This window comes from Nilaparvata lugens, chromosome 6, assembly GCF_014356525.2.
Source record: "Nilaparvata lugens isolate BPH chromosome 6, ASM1435652v1, whole genome shotgun sequence".
Taxonomy (NCBI): domain Eukaryota; kingdom Metazoa; phylum Arthropoda; class Insecta; order Hemiptera; family Delphacidae; genus Nilaparvata; species Nilaparvata lugens.
This window is the reverse complement of record NC_052509.1, coordinates 53,504,137-53,525,931: the sequence shown is the minus strand read 5'-3', so window position 1 is coordinate 53,525,931 and position 21,795 is coordinate 53,504,137. Positions and strand designations below refer to the sequence as shown.

The 21,795-nt window shown below is 34.9% G+C and overlaps 1 protein-coding gene across 15 annotated transcripts in view; it reads left to right on the top strand.

Annotated features, from left to right (window-relative positions):
- The window catches only part of LOC111046946 (gamma-aminobutyric acid receptor subunit beta), a 196,848-nt gene that overhangs the window by 124,739 nt on the left and 50,314 nt on the right, over nt 1–21,795 (top strand). For 8 of the 15 annotated variants that reach the window (XM_039431262.1, XM_039431261.1, XM_039431263.1 and 5 more), the window contains exons 6-7: nt 349–486; nt 13,852–14,136. In XM_039431262.1, the coding sequence (XP_039287196.1) occupies nt 349–486; nt 13,852–14,136 (423 nt within the window). The remainder of the gene's footprint in view (nt 1–348; nt 487–13,851; nt 14,137–21,795) is intronic. The other 7 variants (XM_039431264.1, XM_039431265.1, XM_039431266.1 and 4 more) reach the window with 1 other exon arrangement.

Below are 21,795 nucleotides of genomic sequence, written 5' to 3'. Positions count from 1 at the left end.
CGATCACGATCTTAATCAGTGACATCTGTCTCCTTGATCACTTGTTTTTCAATCACCAATCACTCTCATGATCATTGATCCATGTCTCCTCGATCACACGTTTCTCAATCACTAATCTCTCTTACGATCAGGATTGACCCATGTCACCTTGATCACTCGGTTTTCAAGCATCAATCACTCTCACGATCATGATGACTCGCTTGACCCCCGTCTCCTTGATCACGGTTACCTAAATCACATCATCACCACCAACCTGTCCACTTGTTGCTAATAATTCTAATAATTGTAAGTTTGATTGGGGTGTGGCTTAGCTGTAAATGGTGCTTTGTGTTGATTGGTTCTTCCCAGTTGGGTATACCATGAGAGATATCCGCTATAAATGGAATGAGGGTCCAAATTCGGTTGGCGTGTCGAATGAAGTGTCGCTGCCCCAGTTTAAAGTGCTGGGTCATCGGCAGCGGGCAATGGAAATTAGCCTCACCACAGGTATTAGCCTTAGCCTCACCAATCACACCAACTCACTATTAGCAAACCAGCCGAGCAAACTTCTAGCGTCTAAGTTACAGTCCAACACAAAAAAGAATAAAGGAATCTAATAAAAGGAATTCCATAAGATTAATGACAAGTAGATGCACCTTTGTTCACAATATTTTCTCAATAACCTTTTTTGAACATCTTTTAATTTTTCTTTGAAAGGAATTTTAAATTTTTCTGATTTTGTTGCCGGATTAATTAACTGAAATTGACGTATGTGACACCTCATTGTCTTAAAGCACTGGAAACTCATACTAATGAATATGATTTTAGGATGAATCCACTCAAATGTAACTCACTCAATCTCACTTATATGTGATATGTAATCAATGTCTTGGAACACTGGAAATTCATGCTAATTAATATATCATTGGAGGATGAATTCACTCAAATGTAACTTACTCAATCCCATTCATATGTAACATGTAATCAAGCCTATTCATTGACTTGAAAAACTACGGTTTCCAGAAGACACTGGACATTTTTCTAAGGAATATAAATGGGATTTTTATTTTTTAGACAGTTTATCAAAGAAGTATTCAAAAAAGATAGGATTCCCTTCACCATAAATTAAACTTCTTCATAAGAGATTGTTGAAGTTATTGTTGAGGGACAGGTTGTTTTCCACTCAATAATGACTGTCCATTCTTACTAGGATCTATGTCTGAAATGAAATTAACCACGCAAGTTTTGTGAGAAACTATTTTCTCACAAAAGATTTGTTTCTAGTGTCATTGGCTCAAATTTTCCAGTCCTATGTTCTTCAGAAAAAATATTCGTAATTATTTTTTTCAAGAGTTAGAGTAGCTGATATAGAATAACAAAAATTCCGCTAATTGTATTTATACTTTTCTTTGGTAATGGGATCTCTTCTCATTCAACTCTTTGGATTTCTTATTTTTATACTTATACTATTTTCATAATATTTCAATTGAAATGGAATGTAGCTTATGAGTCTCACTTTATAAAAATAATATTTTTCCTCATCTAAAGTATGTTGACAAGTCAAATGAAACTTTAGTGAAATTTGCGACCCACGATATTTAGGAATAAAATTACTGAAAAAATGTTATTCTTAAAACAATGTGAATGATAACCTATTAATGATGAAATATTAAGTGAAACTAAAAATTGGTTAATATTGGTTCTCGTCAAATTACATGATTTTACTGTGGTTGAATTCGTTTAGATTATTGTATCAAGTGCCATTGGACCTTTACCGCTGATAAAGTTCAAAAGTCCTTTGATGATGATCAATAAATTGAATGATTATGACAAAAATATTTATAGATAACGAAATCAACATTATAGGACAATTTTAACGCAACCAGCATAATTTCAACTGCTCAATTTTCAAACGTCTATCCTGAAAACAATCACTTTATTCATCATTGTTTGAACACTAACACAGTTAGATAAAGCTATCAAATCTCATAGGTATCAAACACAATAGGATTTATTATCTTCATAATTATAATTCTGTATTTTTTCACTAATTGAGACTAGAAGTTTCCTCGCGCTGGTACTAATCGAAGTCATCCAACACTATTATTTAAGAATTTTATTAAAAATAAATTTATATGTTTTGTGTGTTTCACCATTTTTTTTCACGATATGTGTTGTGACAATACTGCGACGTTTTCAATGTTAATGAGGTTCGACGATTTTGAATGCATCAAATCAGTACTGCGTCTTTTGTGAAATACGAGAATTTCCAAAGGACGGTTATATAGATAGTGCATAAATGTTCAAATGGGTTTCAAATTATTTCTCTTCTGATTTTCAACTATGATGATTTTGAGATGATTATGATCTGATTTTCAAGTGCAGTAGAACACAATTTTTAGAATTTAAAAAGTTTTCAGTTTATATAAAAACATGTCAATCAATGTCACTTCAGAATCCAACGAAGAATTTACTTTTCACTATTACTTGTATTTCGTTATAAGAATAGAGCTGTTCTCACTTTATTCATTTTCCATAAAGGAGTAGAAGATTTCTCAGGAACCTTGAATTCAAATAATTGCACGATTCATTTTCTATGTTTATAATAGTTTATAAGATTGGAAGTTTCTATCTACTGTATTTTTTGTGATATATATGTGACTCTTGCATCTATATTCGATAATGAATACTTACACAACTGACCACATAATCACGTTAATGTATGAATACCTCCATAAGAACCATTTGATATTCTTTTTCAGCAGAACAGAAATTCATTACAAAGCAGGACTTTAGTATGATAATGTCAAATATTGTGATTTGGAATAAGAGTATATAAGTCCAATTGAAAATGAAACGAATATGGTGCTTCCCGAGCTTAATCGGATGAATATAATTATTATCTAGATGATAATTGATTGAAAAAATAATTATAGCACATTCAGCGCAAACAAAACTGTCATTTCGTTTCGTTTCCCTTTCGAAAGGCAAATACTGCTCTGCATCATCAATTCCGAAAAAAATTAACAAGTCCTCGAAATGGAATTAAGAATGACGGGAGCTGCGAACCGAAACAAAGCCGAGAGAGAGAATGAGAGAGAGTGAGAGAGCGTATGGCCATTACAGCTCGGGCTCTCTCACGAGTTGACAGATCGCATTTTTGAAAGGGTCAGAGTTCAAGCCCCCTGAATCCCTTGTTTTGAGAGAGGGGGCTCCCCGACACCATTTGACATTTCCGAATTTTTTTCTACTTTTCAAGTTGGCAGAACAAACAGTTTTGGTCAGAACGCTTGTGTTCTACGATTGTTATCTAATTATGAAGGAGTAGAAGTCACTTTGTGTTTCAATTAGGTTTGCCTATCGGCTTGTAAAATTGTTATCATTGTTTGTACGGTACTAGCGCGGCGGCAACAAACGTGGCTTGATTGTAATTGTCAGCTCACCCTTGACCTACGGCCCCGTTCACACAAGGCTAGTTGGGTGGCAAGTGGCTTGGAGCAAGTTACTTGCTTTGCCCAAACTCTAGTACAATTGTGATACATCAATCATTGGATGCATCAAGGGAAGTCAATTCGGGATCACCAAGTAGGTATAATCAGCTGATTCGAGAGATGGCTGATTCTAGGTATTGTTGTATTGTGTAAGCTAGTGTCATGCAGTATTGGTTGAAACCAATGTACCTAGAATACAGATACCTTGGTTGAAACTGAATCAAATCAGCTGATGATTTAAACTCTATAGGGGTATTCACAATGTTGGAGTTAGCTGGCTAAGTCGAGCTATTCGCTAACTCCAGCTATTTGCTAAGTCTGTGTTAACTCAATGATAAAGTGGTACGTTAGAAAAAAATTAACAGACGAGATAGCAGATAGCGCAGGCACAGAATATATATAGAATGAAAATCAAACGCCTATCCAACCATTGCTTTTTACATGGCGCAAATACTAGACACGTCATGTGACCTTAGGGAGTTTCAATCCTGGTCTTCTGATTGGCTCGCGGCAGTGAACGAAATCAATTGATCCGGATCAGTAAAGTGATCCGAACCTCCCATCAATACTATTACAATGCGGAACTTCCTAACAAGAAGACGGATTCTTGCGCCAGGGTACTAGCCGAGTTTCCATACTGTATGTGTATACTGTGGCGCAGGTTTGAGTCCGCTAACTCTAGCTATCTCTTTTAAAACGGCAGCCATATATGATTATAATCTTACTTTTTCAATCTAACTTCAAGTTACACAAATTATCCGCTTGGATCGCTACTGCAGTTAGCTAATAGCAGTTGATTCTAGATGGGGCGTTCACAATCCAGAGATATCAAATAGCACTTTAGCTGGCTAAAACAACATTGTGAATACTATTTATAAATAACAAATAATGGTAATTGCAAAATCACAATCACAACACAACTAGTAGGTTGGATAGAAGCTAGAACCTAGTCTGCTAGCAACTAGTCAATTAATAGTTCTAGATGAAGATAAGATTATACAGCTGAAAGGAATCCTAACATTTGCTGGAAAATGACTCAGAGTTGACAATTGCTTTTATTCAATCAACTAAATGTGACCTGTAACAAAACATTCACAATCGAATAACGATTGTATTTCTCAAGAAGTCAGTAGAAACCCAGTTTTCCATTTTGTGAATTTGATAAGATGAGAACGGAAAGGATTTGAGCTTCTCATGTAGGAAAGATAAGGAAAGTGACTCATTCAAATTTCAATCACGTTTGTATATAATTGGAAAAGAATATAATCTTCAGGTTTTGGTTTTTATTATAAATTGATATAAGAGAGCACATAAGATCAAGAATAGAACTTCTGAATCTGCCTTATCATAGATGAATACTATCACTCATCACAAGATAATTATTAACTAATAATATTTCATTGGAAGTTTGGATCAAATACATAATCTTCATTGTAAAGGAAGAAAACAATGTTATCAATAAGCTGAAGTTCCAAAAGCAAGCGAAAAACATTTCATATAAATTGACGGAGCACATCGTGTTGCACGATAATTTGAGGTTTGTTGCTAATTTATGTTTAAAATTCCTCCTTATTATAATCTTCTGAAACTTTTTTCAATTGAAGTTATGGTGGAATGACTCACAATGAGATTAATTATATGAGAAATATTGAGAATAATTGCGATATAGATAATAAATGTAAGTAGTAGATTACGCATGAAAACATGTTCCATTACGTATCATCACTCAAAAGCAGTCACAAAAACAAAATAATCTACGCATCTGGAAAACTGTGATTATTTTACCCGTTGAAAAGCGGCCTCCATCTTCTAGAATTTTCCATTAGGGTTGATTACGTTTACCAATGGGAAAAAGGGATGCTCCAGTGAATGAAAAGGAGGAAAAAAGGAAAAGCGCGGACCAAAGGTGAAAAAGAAAGAAGCGACTGAACAAAAGAGCAAGAAGATAAAAAATTGAGATGCATCCATCAATACGATGAGACCTCCTGTTCCATTCGATGGAGTAATTATTCTGCTTTGAGTGTATGACTTTTCTGTTTCTGCTACAGTACTCTTAGTTTGTCAGCTTGTTTACTGCTTATTCTTCCTCACATTTTTAAGAAACACATACCAAATCCCTGTGAGATTCTTTGCTGTTCAAATTATATGATAGAGAGAGTACACATCATACGACTCTTCTATGATACTTCGACTTTGAAGAGAGTGGTTGAAGAAAATAGAGAACCCACGAAGAAACTAGGATCAGAATATTGTGCAACTAATAAAAATGGAAAAACTTTGGAGTGAAATGCTACTCAGAAAGAGAAGATTAACACAGGAACATTTTTAATTATCAAACAAGCTATGGAGTTTGAGAATAAGTAAAATATACAGATTTTAGAGAAAAAGGAACTTCAATAACACTAGGATTAAAATATCACCCTAGTAATAGAAATATGAAAACTTTGAAGTGTGAAAGATTACTTGTAATGGTTTATTCCACACAAACGTTCTGAAACATCAAAAAGCTAATGTAAGAAAAGTATATTCACAATATTATTCTCAAATTTGTGAGTAGAGAAGGTGATTATTCAAGAACTTGTGCAAAAACAAACTGTTACTATCTCCACAATAATATTTCTCCGAAGAATATGAAAGTTGAAATATTTCCACCATGGGGTAGAGTTTCCCTTTAAATATCTCTAATTCAAATTGATATAATTTCTGCCCCAAATTTAGCTTAGTTTCATCTACTCTCTGTTAAGTAGGCCTACTGTATTTCAATATCCACTTCTAATCAAAATCACAATTATTCAATTGAAAATCCTTGATAATCCATTCAACAGTAGCAATTGTGAACTAGTTCAATTGAATCAAAACAGCCTTTTTCAGTATATTCAACAATAATAAAATGATTACGTTTTTTTTATCACTCCATAACACGCACACCTAGATGCTTTTAATGGCACCCAGTAATTGCTGTAATCTACCGGTGGAATTCAGAAACAGGTATATTACACATTTCGACCAATCAGGAGAGAGTAGGCGCAGCGTAGAGGCGTGTATATGGTATATCAACATTAATGATCTACAACATTTTCTCTCCCATACCAAACAGGCAGAAGTAGGCACAGCTTGGAGTAGTGGTTCTAATCTTCATATTATTCATTTTCATATCTATCGATCCAATTACAATTACATATATAATCTAAGGATAATATCAAATATTGTTAGTGATTATGATAATAATATGGCGTTCTTGAAAAAATGAAACCAAACAATTCTAAGGCAACATGGGTTGTTGACACATCACCCCAACTTTGAATCATCTTCAATTCCTACTAATTAATCTGTACTCTACTATTTGTACATGTTGCGTCTTCAAGTATTTTCGATGTCTCTTCTTTGTTTTCTTTCGATATTATTAATAAAATGAATGAAAAAAAATAAACTCTAATAAGTTATCGAATTTGAAACTCATTGCAGTAACTAAAAAAACACATTCTTTTCTTAAATTGAAGACTGTATCCAGAGATGCTGTGGAAAAAACAACATGATAGATATTATGTATTGTGTTTTCATTTCTACATTTTTTATATCATATTGTGATGTGTTCTGTCGTATAATCTTATTTTTTCATATCTCCTTCACTCTCTTTCTACTCAACACGTTCTTCTCTTTGCTAAACTAATCTCCTTTATCATTCTTTTTATGATTTTATTCTTCTTACTTGATTTTTTCTGCGTGTGTAACGCATTAACTCTATTGGTGACACCTTTGTTAATAAATAGGTTCAATATTTCAATATAGACCAATTCAATATTCCCGTACAAATGAGGGGAAAGCCTCGAGAATCATATTGGATATATTCAAACATTATGGCAAACACGATTCATGTATACATAGTATGCCTCCATCATCATATTAATAGTCTCTCTGCTACCTTGATATTACCTTCAAGTCCAGTTGAATATATCCAAACATGGATGACCCTTGTAGGGTATATACAATATCAAAGTATATCAACCATCAAAGTCAAATAGTAGCATCTGTGACCCATTAGAAGGGAACATTGGAAGTGGTGTCCAACTGACAGTCGAACAGCATGCTTCCTCGAATATTGAACATTGTTTTGTAGACACAACATGACTGAAAGTGACCCCAACGTCCAATTCGACGTCTATTAGCTGATTGCAAAGTCATCACAACTGTATTCGGCTATGTATAAAGTGGCCTCACTTCTCCACTTCCCTGTTAGCATCGGTTAAATAGGAAGCATTGGATGCTACTTAGAGAAGTACTGACATTATGAAGTGAGTCTCAACATAGCTAACTAACCAAGGCACTTGGTTTCTTGTGTTCTTGTGTTTAGCTAGGTTTCTAGTGTTCTTGACTCGTCACAACTACTGGTCATATTATGATCATATTTCTTCTACTCCTATTTCTCCTCCTCTTCCTCCTCCTCTTCCTCCTCCTTTTCCTCCTCCTCCTCTCACTTCTCCTCCGCCACATCCTCATCCACCTCCACCTTCTCCACATCATCATCCTATTCCTCCTATTCCTTCTCCTCCTTCTCATCCTACTCTTCCTCCTCCTCCTACTCCTTTCCCTCCTCCTTCACCTCCTCCTCGTCATCCTATTCCTACTCCTCCTCCTCCTCTTTCTCCTACTCCTTCTCTTCCTCCTCCTCCTCTTCCTCCTCCTCCTCCTCCTCATCATCCTCCTCCCCCTCCTCAACCTCATCCACCTTGTCATCATCCTATTCCTACTCCTCCTCCTTCTCTTTCTTCTCCTCCTCTACATCATCATCCTACTCCTCCTCCTCTTCCTCCCACTTTATCCTCTTCCTTCTTGCGTCTCCTTGACACAACTACACATTTTATTATCTTGTCCTACTCCTCCTCCCCCTCCTTCTACTACTCGCTCTAATTTCTCTTCTTTTTCTAGCGTCTCATTGTGAGGATTTACTTCAATAGACTACATTACTGCTCTCACTTCTACTTATACTCCTTCACTTACACTACCTCTTTTTTCAGTTTTGTTCACTTCTTTATCCTCCTGCTTCTCTTGTTTCTGCTCTTTATCTTTTCTCTTCTCTTTCATTTCGATTCTTTTCCGAAACTTTCTCCATCAATTCTCTTGTCAGTTTTCTTCTTGTTTCTTGCTTCACACATTCCCAGTTCTCTTCATTCTTCTCCCATAAGTATTCTCTTGCTCCTTCTATTTCTTCTTCCTCTTCTTCTTCATCTTTATCTCTGTATCAAATATTTCCATTCTCCTTCACTTCTCTCTGCTTCCTCAATTCTCTACTCGTTTATCTCCTGCTTCTCCTCCCACTTACACCTGCCTTCCATTTTCCTCCTCTAGATCCATACTACCAAACTCCACACCACTCTATAATATAAGCCAAGAATCGACCATACTCCTCGCCAACCCCCCGTCCACAACAACAACAATGTATGGCCACTAATGGAACAAGTCTCCCCTTGTGGAGTGGTGAGGGGTGAGGGGGTTCAGTGTGAGAGTGGGGAGGGAATTATTAATTACTCAGCCGTCTATCAACTGAGCTACCCCCTCCCCCTTCTCGTCCAACCCCCGGACAACATATTTCTACAAAGCTTATAATATTGCACTCTCTCACCGTAAACGGTCTAGCTCATTAATTTTCAAACTTTGTCAAAAATCCACTAATAAATCATCATTTTCTCAGGATTCACTTTCCACCAATGAATGAATCCACTCTCAACACTAAACCACTGCTTTCTATTTACATCGTTGTGTTGATTGTATATGTGGTTGTTGAGAGGATTTCTTTCTCGCTTGCTGCCTCTCCAACTCTCTCTCACACTCACTCTCTCTCTCTTTCGCTGTCTGTCTCTTTCGGTTGCTTAATCACTCTTTCTTTCTCTCTTTCTTTCACTCTTTCTTTCTCTCTTTCTTCCTCTCTTTCTTTCTCTCTTTCTTTCACTCTTTCTCTCTTTCTCTCTCTTACTCACTAACTCTCACCAATAAAAACACAATATACATCATAATTATATCTATGAAATTTTGAAGATTGGCATTGGTTAATCAATGTATGAGCGACAATAAAAATTAACTCAAAGTATTTAAATTCTTTGCGTTGTTGTGGTAGATATGCATTCATATTGAATGAAAACGACTTGCTATTTTAAAAACCACTATTTTTTTTAAACAATTATCGATTGGTACACCATTATCTACATTTAGTAAACTTGAAGCTCAAAAATTGAGCAACAGCGTTTATTATATTAGTGTACGATTGTCCATTGGCCTTCGACCAATGAAGGTTGATCTCGACTGTCATTGGCCGAGACTAGACACGTTCAAATATAGACGATTGTCCAGTCCCAGCCAATGACAATCAAGCTCAACCTCCATTAATACAGCTGTTGTTTTAGGAGTAAGTTTGAGTTTCATTTCAAGTTTTAAAATTTCCAAATATTAATAGAGTATTTTCAGTTATAAATGGTGATTAAATAAAGTATTCTTATTCAATTTTGTTTTCAACTTTTTTCAATTCTAAATTCCTAGTTTATAAATCTTTTGGACTCAAAATTGGACAAAAAACATGAAGTGTAAACATAACCTATTTTTGGACGATTTCTATCTAAATTTGGGAAAGGAACAGTTTTGGGCTTTAAGCCTGTTGCTCATTTCCCAATCATCCGCAGTTGAGAATGGTATTGTATCTATCAATGGATAATAATTATAAAGAAATGTACTAAATTATTGATTAACAGTTCAAGGCCAATCGTAGAGCTCCACCCATTTTCTGCTGTTCAATGTTTGAGTTCTCAGTTTACATAGAGAGTGATAATGGTGTAACAATCAAGACTAGTATCTCAAATTGTTGGTTTTTGAAAGATGAATTGATGGTTTTCATAATATCAAATCGGTTTCATTAAAAGTCATTGAATTCAATAAATTATCGCTTAAACGTGTAGAAATAATAAATTTTCTATCAATTAATCCTCCAAATATCTCAATACGGTATATTTCTGAGCTTTTCAATCTCTAAACTTTAATCTCAGTGTTCTTCAATATTTGAATCTTCAATTTATGTGACCATTAGAGAAGATTTTCGACAATAACTTTCTAGTGAAGTGTCGAGTCCATCTAGGATCATCAATAATAATTGAGATTCACTGGCGACCTGAGACTGTCAGCTTTGATTCAATGGGAAGCACTGAATTTAAATATGAGAAATTCTGACAGTTTGAAGTAAATCTCAACATAAATTTCTTCTTCGACTACTTCAGAGTGCCGGATGAACGAAATTCAATTAAAATCTCAAAAGATTGAAACTGAATTGCCGCCTTTGAGAGAGGACGCTTCAATTGATCGAGATCTCTGATAAGTTCTATGTGAAGGAAGGGACATTTGCTTAATTCTATTAGATCCGCTTGAGCTGAATTAATGCTAAGCCCAGTCGGTAATTTGTGGTTTGGAGGAGAGAGAATCCACCAACTAAATACCTCTCCTGGTATCAATGCAGATCACTGTCTTTCTCTCTTCTCCTCCCTCTCTCGGACACTCTTTCTTTCTCTTTCTATTATATATCTTCTCATCTTTTGGCTCTCTTTCACTCATTCATTGATTGAATTTGAGACTCAACATTGACAAAAGTGAGATGTTTTGAAACTTTTTCATCCAATCCTCTATCAAGCTTCTTCTAATCCCCTCTTGTATTCTCTACTTCTCTCTCTTCATCTTACTCATCGGCTCTCTTCCTCTTTCTCTAGAAAGGGTGATAATTGTGGTTGGAAGAATTGAACATTGACAAAAATTGGATGTTTTGAAACTTCTTCCTCATCAAGTAAGACGCGGACTGTGGAGCACTAAGTTCAACTCAATTAACAAAACTCCTGGTGACTCAGATTTGGGTATTAATTTTATCAGACTGAGGATTCATTTGGAAAATATCTATTCATAGGATAATAGTTTTTAATAAACTTCTGGAATTGCTATTCTTATAAATAATAACAGAGAAACACAATGTTGGATAACTATATTCTAGTTTATATTAATTTTAATTGTCGAAGAATGTTGATAGAAATTTCATCAGATTATTGGTTTTCTTAAGAATAGCTATCTGATTTGATGTGCTGTGATCAGTCTGTGCTTCTTCTTAATTCAGTCTCAAATTTAAGAGGTGACCAACTAGCATATACAAGATTGATTATTACTAGCTCTTATCAAAACTAATAAAGATTCTTGAAGCGACATTGATTGACAAAACTTTGAAATCTTATCAAATTTGTTAATTTTATTTTTTGTAAAGTACGATTCTATGATTTATTATGCATACTCACATAGACATCTACGGAAAAACCTTCGGGTTTAAAGGGACCTCCAATGTAAATATTTTGTTCAATATAACTTGATTGATTGATTGATTTGAACAAAATGTTTGTGTTTTAATTGGCATTGATTGATTAATTTATTTGTATTTGATTTATTCATGAGAATAGAAGGTAATCATCAATTGATCGTTTCCACTCAAATTTTTCAGCTTGGGAAATAATATGGATGAATTTTATCTACGTTCATACAATAAATCTATTGATACGTCAAACTATTAATTTAATATGAACTGTGGATATTATTGTTATAAAGGAGAAACGTATTATGAATTGAGATTATTCAAATACTGTATAGCCGATTTTGAATCTAAGTAATTTTTTGTGCTCTTGACTATTTGTTATGATTCATTTTGAATGTTCAATAAGCTAAACTTGATATAAAATACCATTAATTTCAAACTTAAATGAATTTTAATTAGGTACTATTAATTCAAATTTTAATTGGTGTGTTTTGCTACATTATCGATACGAATAACGATAAGGAATTTGAATGGAAAATGAATCAGGATATTGATTAGTAATCAAATCTATAATTTAAATCTATAAATCAAATCTATCTCTTCCTTTCACTTTTTTGATAGATTATTGTTTTCGTGTAAAATACTCCAATAATGATGTATGTGTAGAACTTGTGCTTTGACAAGAGTTATGAGTTGTTTAGTGATGTTTCAAGACAAAGAGACCATCTTCACCCAACACTAAATTAAATTATTTTAAGAGTACCTTGGTTTGACAATCATGAATGGTGGAACAATAATGATATATTCTTGGCTATGATCATGATTATGATGTTTATTTGGCTATAACTATAATTTATGAGGAGCTCATATCGTCCTTGGTAATTGATCTTCAATATCATAACTAGAAACTTCTTTATCCATTATAATAATTTGAACAGTTTTAGAAAATGGTAACCCCTTAGCATTACTTTATTTCTCCATGGTAACAATAATCATTTTAACGGTATTTTACTTATAATACTTTGACGATAGGGCTCAGGTTGTTGACATTCATTCTAACACAATAAAACATTTTTGTTCTTGTGAGATATTGCAAGCTCTACACAAAATTATGTTTCAGACAAAGATAAGGACTTGGGGAGAGACTTTTGAATATTTGAAATCTAGTGTAACTCAAACTTGTAAATTTAAGTAGACGTTGAGGCACGTGTGAGGTGATTCATTATAGATATGCTGCCTAGACATAAGACAGATTATTCTTGATTGCCGCTTCAATAAAGCTGCTTTAAAATATCATTAATTCTAAAGGTGCGTACAGATTTACGCGCCGCGAACATGAGCAATTCACTTTTAATCAGCTGATGCCAAGCTTTTTATATCTGTATCTTACCGTTTCTGTAAAAATACAGATATAGTCAGCTGATTATAGTCAGCTGATTTTACATTGCTCATGTTCGCGGCGCGTATATCTGTACGCACCTTAGGTTGTGCGTAGCTCAAACTCTGAAATAACAAACTCACGAAGCAAATATCCAACATCAGCTCAATAATATCAAAATTGATAATACTCTATTTTATTTAGTTCAACGTGAACTAGCAAAATTAATATTATTCTTAGATTCTATCTGGAAAATAACCTCGATAATTAGGTTATTCGTAATAGACTCGTTGAGTGTAGTCACTGTGTTGAATTACAACAGACGAGTCACACATAACACTTGCCAGTGACGTGTCAGTTAGCACAAGTGTCTCGCTCGACCTATATCCTCTTATAGATGGGAACTGAAGTGAGGTGAAGCTACTGGCGGCTAGTGGTTTTCATTACATTGCACTCACCATTCACTTTATCAAACAATAGGAAGAAGTTAGTGTAAAATGACTTAATTGAAAGCTCTGGCTGCCACTAAATCATCATTTCTACATTCCCGGTTAATACGGACCTTTTCCCCTCACACGTGTCTTAACATATCACCTCACACGTGTGTCTTGTACGCATTTTCTTGGTGAATGTTTCACTTTTGTAACGTGCCATGCTTGTTTGCCCGGTGACACGTGCAGGAAACTATTCGCGACTGGCGTGCGAGATCCAGTTCGTGCGTTCGATGGGCTACTACCTCATCCAGATCTACATTCCGTCGGGGCTGATCGTCATCATATCGTGGGTCTCGTTCTGGCTGAACCGGAATGCGACACCGGCACGAGTGGCACTCGGCGTCACCACCGTGTTGACCATGACCACGCTCATGTCATCCACCAACGCCGCTCTGCCCAAGATCAGCTACGTCAAGTCGATTGACGTCTACCTGGGAACCTGTTTCGTCATGGTGTTCGCGTCGTTGCTCGGTGAGTCACTATACAATAATTATTCTATCAATTTCATAATGCATAATATATTATCAATTTGATATTGAACAATAATTATTATACAGAGTGCCCCACCAAGGTTGTAACAGCCGTTGACCATACTTACCATCTGAATGATTGTCATCAGTTTTTTTAATTCTGTCATTCAACTACTTTGAATTATTATTCTAAGAATAAATTTTGTTGGATCTTGTAAAAGTGTATGAATGATATTTTAAATAGGATTTAGGCTATATGCTACAGAAAATAATGCAATAATCATGTGATTTCACCATTAAGATCACCACTTGATGCATGCTGTTTGTGAATTTCCTCATTTCGAAGGTGTTCATTCCAGATATTAGCAGTTTTGAACACTTTTGAACTTAACTTTTCGAATTTATACTCATTCGAAAGCTTATGAAATTGAGAAGTTTTTGAAATAATGAAACCACTATAATTACCCAGAGAAAAATCGAGAAAAAACGGTTTGAAATTTGACTTTGAATTTGAAGAATAGCATTTTTTCAAGTTGAAGCCCTAATAAAAAACTACAAAATATCTAACAACAAATAAAATTACATTAAACTTGTTCGAAATGTTTTTATCTTTCCAACAATACCCTTGAAATTGAAATTCGTCCAGTAGTTTTCGAGCTATTAAGTATTTAATGACCAGAAGTGGGCATATTCTGAAAATATCGAAAAATCTATATATCTCGAAAACTAAGGTCGATAGGGAAAACGTTTACTGAATATTTTTTGTCAGAAATCTCAAGTAGAATCTATGGTTAACGGCTGCTACAACCTTGGTGGGACACCCTGTACATTTGACTACATACCTATAGTAACTATATAGCTTCCAATATAAAGTAACATAACATGAACTACAGTATTCCAAATGTATAAAATCAACTTCGAACTATAATATTCTTTCAGTTGTCAAGAACTCAATTGGTTGACCGTAAGGCTACCCACACAAACATCGATTCTTGTTCGTACGATATTTTGCCGTCCTTGGAATTTCTATTAGATTAAACAGATTATTTATTTATTTATTTATTCAAGGTGATACACATACTATAATTAGGAAAGAAAAAACAGGCAATTGCCCAAAACTTCTTCATTATGTTTTTCAAGTTCCGTTTAATCTGATAGAATTCATAAGGACGGCGAAATATTGTACGAACAAAAATCAATGTGTGTGTGCAGGGCTTAACAGGTTTTGATGGCAATAACGTTTTCAATTTGTACTATACAAATGGACTTTCTTAATAAACACTTGATTATATGAAAAAAATAGTTTTTTCTGAGTAATAAAATAACATAACTTGAACTACAGTATTCCAAATGTATGAAAGCCACTTGGAACTATATATCCTTTCAGTTGTCAAGAACTCAATTGGTTGGCCGTAGAAGCTTTTGACTGCAATTGCGTTTTCAATTTGTACTATACAAATGGACTTTCTTAGTCAACACTTTATGATATAAATTAACTTCAAAACAGTTATTTCCGAGTAATAAAATAACATAACATGAACTACAGTATTCCAAATGTATGAAAGCAATTTCGAACTATAATATCCTTTCAGTTGTCAAGAACTCAATTGGTTGACCGTAGAAGCTTTTGATTGCGATTGCGTTTTCAATTTTTACTATAGAAATAAATGGACGTTCTTAATAAACACTTGATTATATGAACTTAACTACGAAACAGTTATTTCTGAGTAATTGGCAGGATTAAATGGAATAAATCTTCCACGTGACATTTCTGTTAAATACTCAGTATTGCAGCCACCTACCTACATGACGGCATACTATATTTTATCGATCACATTCAAGAATATTATATAGTTATACTTTACATACTATCCTTGGATCACACTGACGTTTGAATTGGGTACACTATAGTGGAATTCACTCCAAGCTACACAAAATTACTTATGAATAACATGGATGCTTCCTATACGGCCAATGCTGCCAGTTTGCAGTGAATCTCACCTTAGCTGTTATTGACGGTATGAAGAGCCTGTCGATATCACACTCTCATTCAAGGACTTCACACTACATATCCTTTTTCTTCTTCTTGTCGTCCTTTTTCTTCTTCCTTCTCCTTCTCCCTCATCTTCTTCTCCTTCTCCTTGATTCTCTTCTTTTTCTCCTTCTATTTTTTCCTTCTTCTATTTTTGTCTGCTTTTTCTTCTTCTTTTTCTTCTTCTTCTTTTTCTTCTTCCCAATATTTTTCACTTTTGTGTCAAGACTCCTTTCTTTGCCTTCTTCAATTTCCTATATTTTTTCTTCAACTTCATTTTTCTCTTTCTCCACTTCAAAACGTCAAGCTTCTCAGTCGCTAGTTGGAGCTCTGGTTGGAGAAAAATAAAATAGCACCTTCTAAAGTCACAGTTTAAGAATAGCAGCTCTTGAAATCAACTTGTTCAATGTCCTCAGTTCTTTTCTTGGATGAATTGTGTAACAGTTCTTGAAATCAATCACCATCTTCAAAGAACTCATTAGAAGTTCATAAGATTATGACATTCCAATAACATTCATAGCTCAGATTGAAGTTTCTCAAAGTAACTGTTTTTCTAGTAACGGTTCTCAGCATACGGTAACAGTTCTTGGATGCAATTCCATTTTCTATTTTTGTACTTTGAAAATGGATTTACTGAATAAACAATTTTCATGACACTATTATATAGGTGGCGTTCACGTCAAGCGCATTTGTTGAGTTGACAATTGTTTCGATTCAGAGTGAAGTACAATAGATTGATTTTGTAAGGATTGTTTCTTAGCCAACCTTTAAGCACTAACACTCTTATCCAATATACCTAGAATACAGGTATTCTAGGTACCTTGCTCTAATCGATCTAACACACTTCAATAACACTACTGCTCTCCATATGAAAAATCATATTATATACTCTCCAGAAACAGTGTAGACTAGCAGATTCTTCAATCAAATCACAGACAGGAAATGGTTGCCTGAATTCATTGATATGAGATTTGATCAAACATTAGGATAGATTTGTTCAAACTTTAATTGACTTGATCTGAAAGATATCCTAAAAATCGTCTATCTTCTAGAGCAAACAAACTGTAGTGAGATTCTCTTTCAACTGGCAGCAAAGATTGAATGGGAAGCATTGTTGTTGCTTATGAGAAATTCTGACATCTTCAACTGAAACTCACTGTAACACCTACGTAGACCAAACAAGCTATTTCCTGAATCAATACATCATTCATTACATTTTATAACACTCCAAATCAAAATCGTTGACTGACAAACATATACAGTGTTCCATGATATTTTCATAGCGCACATCGATTGTTGACTCACAGTTCAATACAATGGAATCTCTAATATTTTTATCACTGGCCTCGTTTGTTGACTGTTGACGCGAATCGTCTCGGATCAAAATTGATTTTCAAGCAAACATCGCTTCAGAAATTGACGCCTTGGGCATTTTGGCAATCATAACACGGGTTTCAGTAATTAAAATATTCGTATTCCGTTCGAATTGCCCATTTTATATGGGAGAGATTTTTTTGAGAGAGATCAAGTGAAAGAGAGATATTGAGTGAAATAGAAATTGTGATAAGAGAAGTAGAGGATGAAGAGTAGGGAAATAGAAGAAGAGAGAGAACACATCATGATGTGATGTATGAAGTGGAATTGGGAAATGGAGGATGAACAACGCAAACAAAGAGAGCAGAAATTAGAAATGAACATGAAAAATGGAATAAAAATCAACATTGGAAGACAGATATGGATGAGAAAGGGGATGATTGAGGAAAGAGAGAAAATAGGATAATGAAACAGAGCAAGTGCTGTGATGTATTAAATGATATTAGAAAATGGTGGATGAAAAACGATCCTAAGAAGAGTAACAACGAGCATCCAATTTGGAAAAGAGAATCAAAATTTGCATGAGATAGAGAAAAAGGCTAAAAGAGTGGAGAAAGAGAGATAATTGAATAGAGGGGAAAATAGAACAGTAGATGGTGTAATTAGAAAATGGAGAATGGAACAAATCAAGGAAGAGAAAGAATGAACAATCGTTAAGGAAAGAAGAATTAAGATTCAAATAAGAGAGATGTAAAGATTGAGAGAGGTAATTAGAAAATGGAGAATGGAGAACGAATCAAGGTAGGGAAAAAATGAATAGAATAAAATATTTGATGGAGGATTAAAATTTACAAAGGAGAGATAGAACATTTTTATAGGACCCCGAGCGAATTAAGGAAGAGAATCAGTAGAATAAAAAGGACAATATCCCATGATGTGATTTAAGATATTTATTATTAGCGTATGGCTTTGAATGGTGGGGAGACCCAAGGGTAGTTCCACCTCGCCGTATATAGTCCAAAGTTCCCTAATGGGAAACCGGACACTAAGGTTTAAGATGAAATGAGGAAATGAAGAGTGAAAAACTGATCACGGGAGAGAAAATAAGCAATCAATATGGAAAAGTAAATGACAATTAACATAAGAGAGAACGAGTGAGTGAATGAAGGAAGAGAGAAATAGAATGGAGAGGAGAGAAACACGTGATGTGATGTATGAAATGGGCTCAGGAAATGGAGAGTGAAAAACGAATCACGGGACGGAAAAATGGGCAATCAACATGGAAATCAAATTAATAATGTGTTTCGCTTGATTAGAGAAGAAAGAAGATTGATATGAGGTTGCGAATGGACGGACGGAGAGGAAACGGGAACAAAGAGGAGGAGGAGGAGGAGGAGGAGGAGGAGGAGGAGGAGGAAGAGTAAGGAGGAGGAGGTGGATGTTGTTGACGGAATGGCATGTAAAAGGATTCAGTATCACCATTTCTCTTTGTTGTTAGAGAAAAACGTCCTTTTTCTTTCAACTCTCTTCTGTAACTGAATTTGATTTGCCTGGGACTTGCTTCAATCAAGAGTCAGCATTGCTTTTAAAGGAAGCATCGGTGTTATTTATGAGAAATGCTGACAGTTTAATCTGACTGTGGTTGGAGCTACTTATCTCGATCACGAAGGGAAAAGTGATTTTCCCGTTCGTGGAATTCTTTCTTGCTAAATGTTCGAAAACCTTTCTTTCCTCTCCCTTCCCTTCCATCGTTTTCCACCTTATTCCTCTCTTTCTTCCTATCTAATTCAGCCACTTATGGTCTGTCCTTCTCCCTCCCTCTTTGCAGTGATTAAATAGATACTTTTCATTTCAACCTCAATTCGTCGAAATCTTTCCTGCAATCTTTTTAAACTGTCAGTATTCTCTATAAAATGGCATATAAGTGTCTCCCTTTCAAATAATTCTGACGGTATGAAGTGAATCTCACTGTGTGTGGCTAATGACTGCAACTGTCTGCACTCTCTACAGATAACACCAATGTTCACGAATCAAAAAAATACTGCCGGTTTAGAGTGAATCTCACATTATCAAACTAATGGCTGCGATACAATTGCATTGACTGGGTATCTGGAAAACCTTTTTCGACTCAGGAATAAATTGGCGATTTGAGATGGGCACTAAAAATGTGGGTTACTTATTGAACGAGATAAGAGCTTGTGAGAACTGTTTCATGTTTATATCCAGGATTGACTTGTGAGATTGTCACTAGATTTGTATCCTGTATCTTAACAAATTGATAATCTTTAATCAATATATCACCCCATTAGTTACTGATTATTCTCACCCAACATTCATCCAGGAACTACTGCCATCTACCAGAAGTAGTCATAAACTCAATTATTCAAAATAGATAGATAATGACTTTTATTTACACTTTACAATAATAGTGATGTGGGCGAAATTGAGGCAATAAAAGCCCCCTCTTCCATTCAACCCAAGATGATAAGTTACATAAAAATAATAATATACATAACAATTTGATAATGTAGATGAATTGGAGGAAAGTGGGAGGAGCTTGAATTCAAGCTCTGACTTTTACTCTTAACTATACGTATAAGAAGTAACACATATCCAAGTATTTCAACTTGCTGCTCAAGAAAGTAAACTCATATCGTTTCTTATGTCGACTACGCTATAGATATAGAGATCCCACATTAATGGTAGAGGTGCTGATATATAGTTACTCAGTACGGTACTTGTATGCCGACCTAACTCCACATATTTGGAAGAAAGTTGCAGATATAAAGATGTTCAGTTCTTGCAGAACAACCCTGTTGTGAAAAGTAAACGGATTTGTGTCGGGGTGAACGACCTAGCAACGATTTTGAATCCGTGGGAACCACGTGTTAATGATTTGACCGACATCTTGCCTTGTTTTGTTTCCTGTTCCTTCCACGAGGGAAAGTGACATCATGAGAGCGTCAAAAACTGCTGACCTGGCAATAACTAGATGCGTTTTTCTCGAAAGAACAGGTCTCTTGTGTCTGCTCTATTACCTTGGGGTCAATCTTTTCTGCTCTCCTGGTCACACATTGAGTTTTATCTGGGTTGTCTCTCTTCATGACTTTCTCTGATCACTTACATATCCCGGTTGTGTTTATTTTTGACTTTGTCAGCTACAAGGTGATTGCCGGCCAGGTTGGTAGAGTGGACTAAGGCGTTGCACCCTTCATTCTGCTAGCGCAGTATGGTCGTGAATTTAAAATCCCTCTGGTGGACATGAGAATTTTATCAACTTATCATTTCATTCCATTTCCCACCCATAAGCAGGAAGCTTATGTGGGCATCATCCCCAATAAGGTGTTGGCAAAGGTCAATTTATCAGGTTGAAATGTACAAACCATCCGACCATTGCGGTGAAGAGATTTACTGAGAAGGATTATTTTTATCCTTGGAAACCTCTTCCAGGAATAAATATTTAAAAATATATTTTTTGGAATTTATATGTTGCAACTACTCTGATCTATGTTGCTACATCGACGCTGCTGTTGTTATTCCACATATTACAATGACACAAAATACATTTTAGAAATTACAATTGTGGATGGAACTAATGAGAGACTGATTTGTTAGAATGCTAATGAATAGAATGTTAAATGACAAATTTTGTTCGATAATTATTAATTACAATAATTATCAAGGAGTAGTATAGTCCCATCTCTTTGCCCTATATCGTTGGATTTGATGTTGTTTATATGCTCTTTAGCTCATTATAGATGCTTTACTTGATGACTGAATAATTTATAATGCTCAATTATCATTTTCAGTTGTTACAAAAAGTTCAGTCATAGATTTCATAAATTTTATGTCTGTAATTTATTGATTGATTCGTTCAATGATTGATACAAATAATAATTTCAAAATTTTAATTTAAAGCTGTAAACCTCCAACTGTTCTAACTTTTTTTATGGATGAGTAAAATACATTATCGAAGAATTAGATAGGAGCAATCATTCCTTCTATATTATCTTCATTATCAGTCAATCAACATTATTCTATGAAAGCTCATACACAATTCCATAGCAAGTAATCAGAAATTATTCAATGATTTCTGTACGTGGTGTCAATACCCCTACCACAACAAAAATAAGAAACTTTTTCTCGTATCAAGCAAGGTTCAATTTGAAATTTAAAGCAGATAATCAAATTCTTCCAGTTGCACCGATTCATCCATTCATTCTTCGCTAATGAACAATGCGATTATCACGTCGTTAATGATGTAGGAGGGAGGAATGAATGATCATCTCCTTCATTTTGCTCTTTGATCTGTTA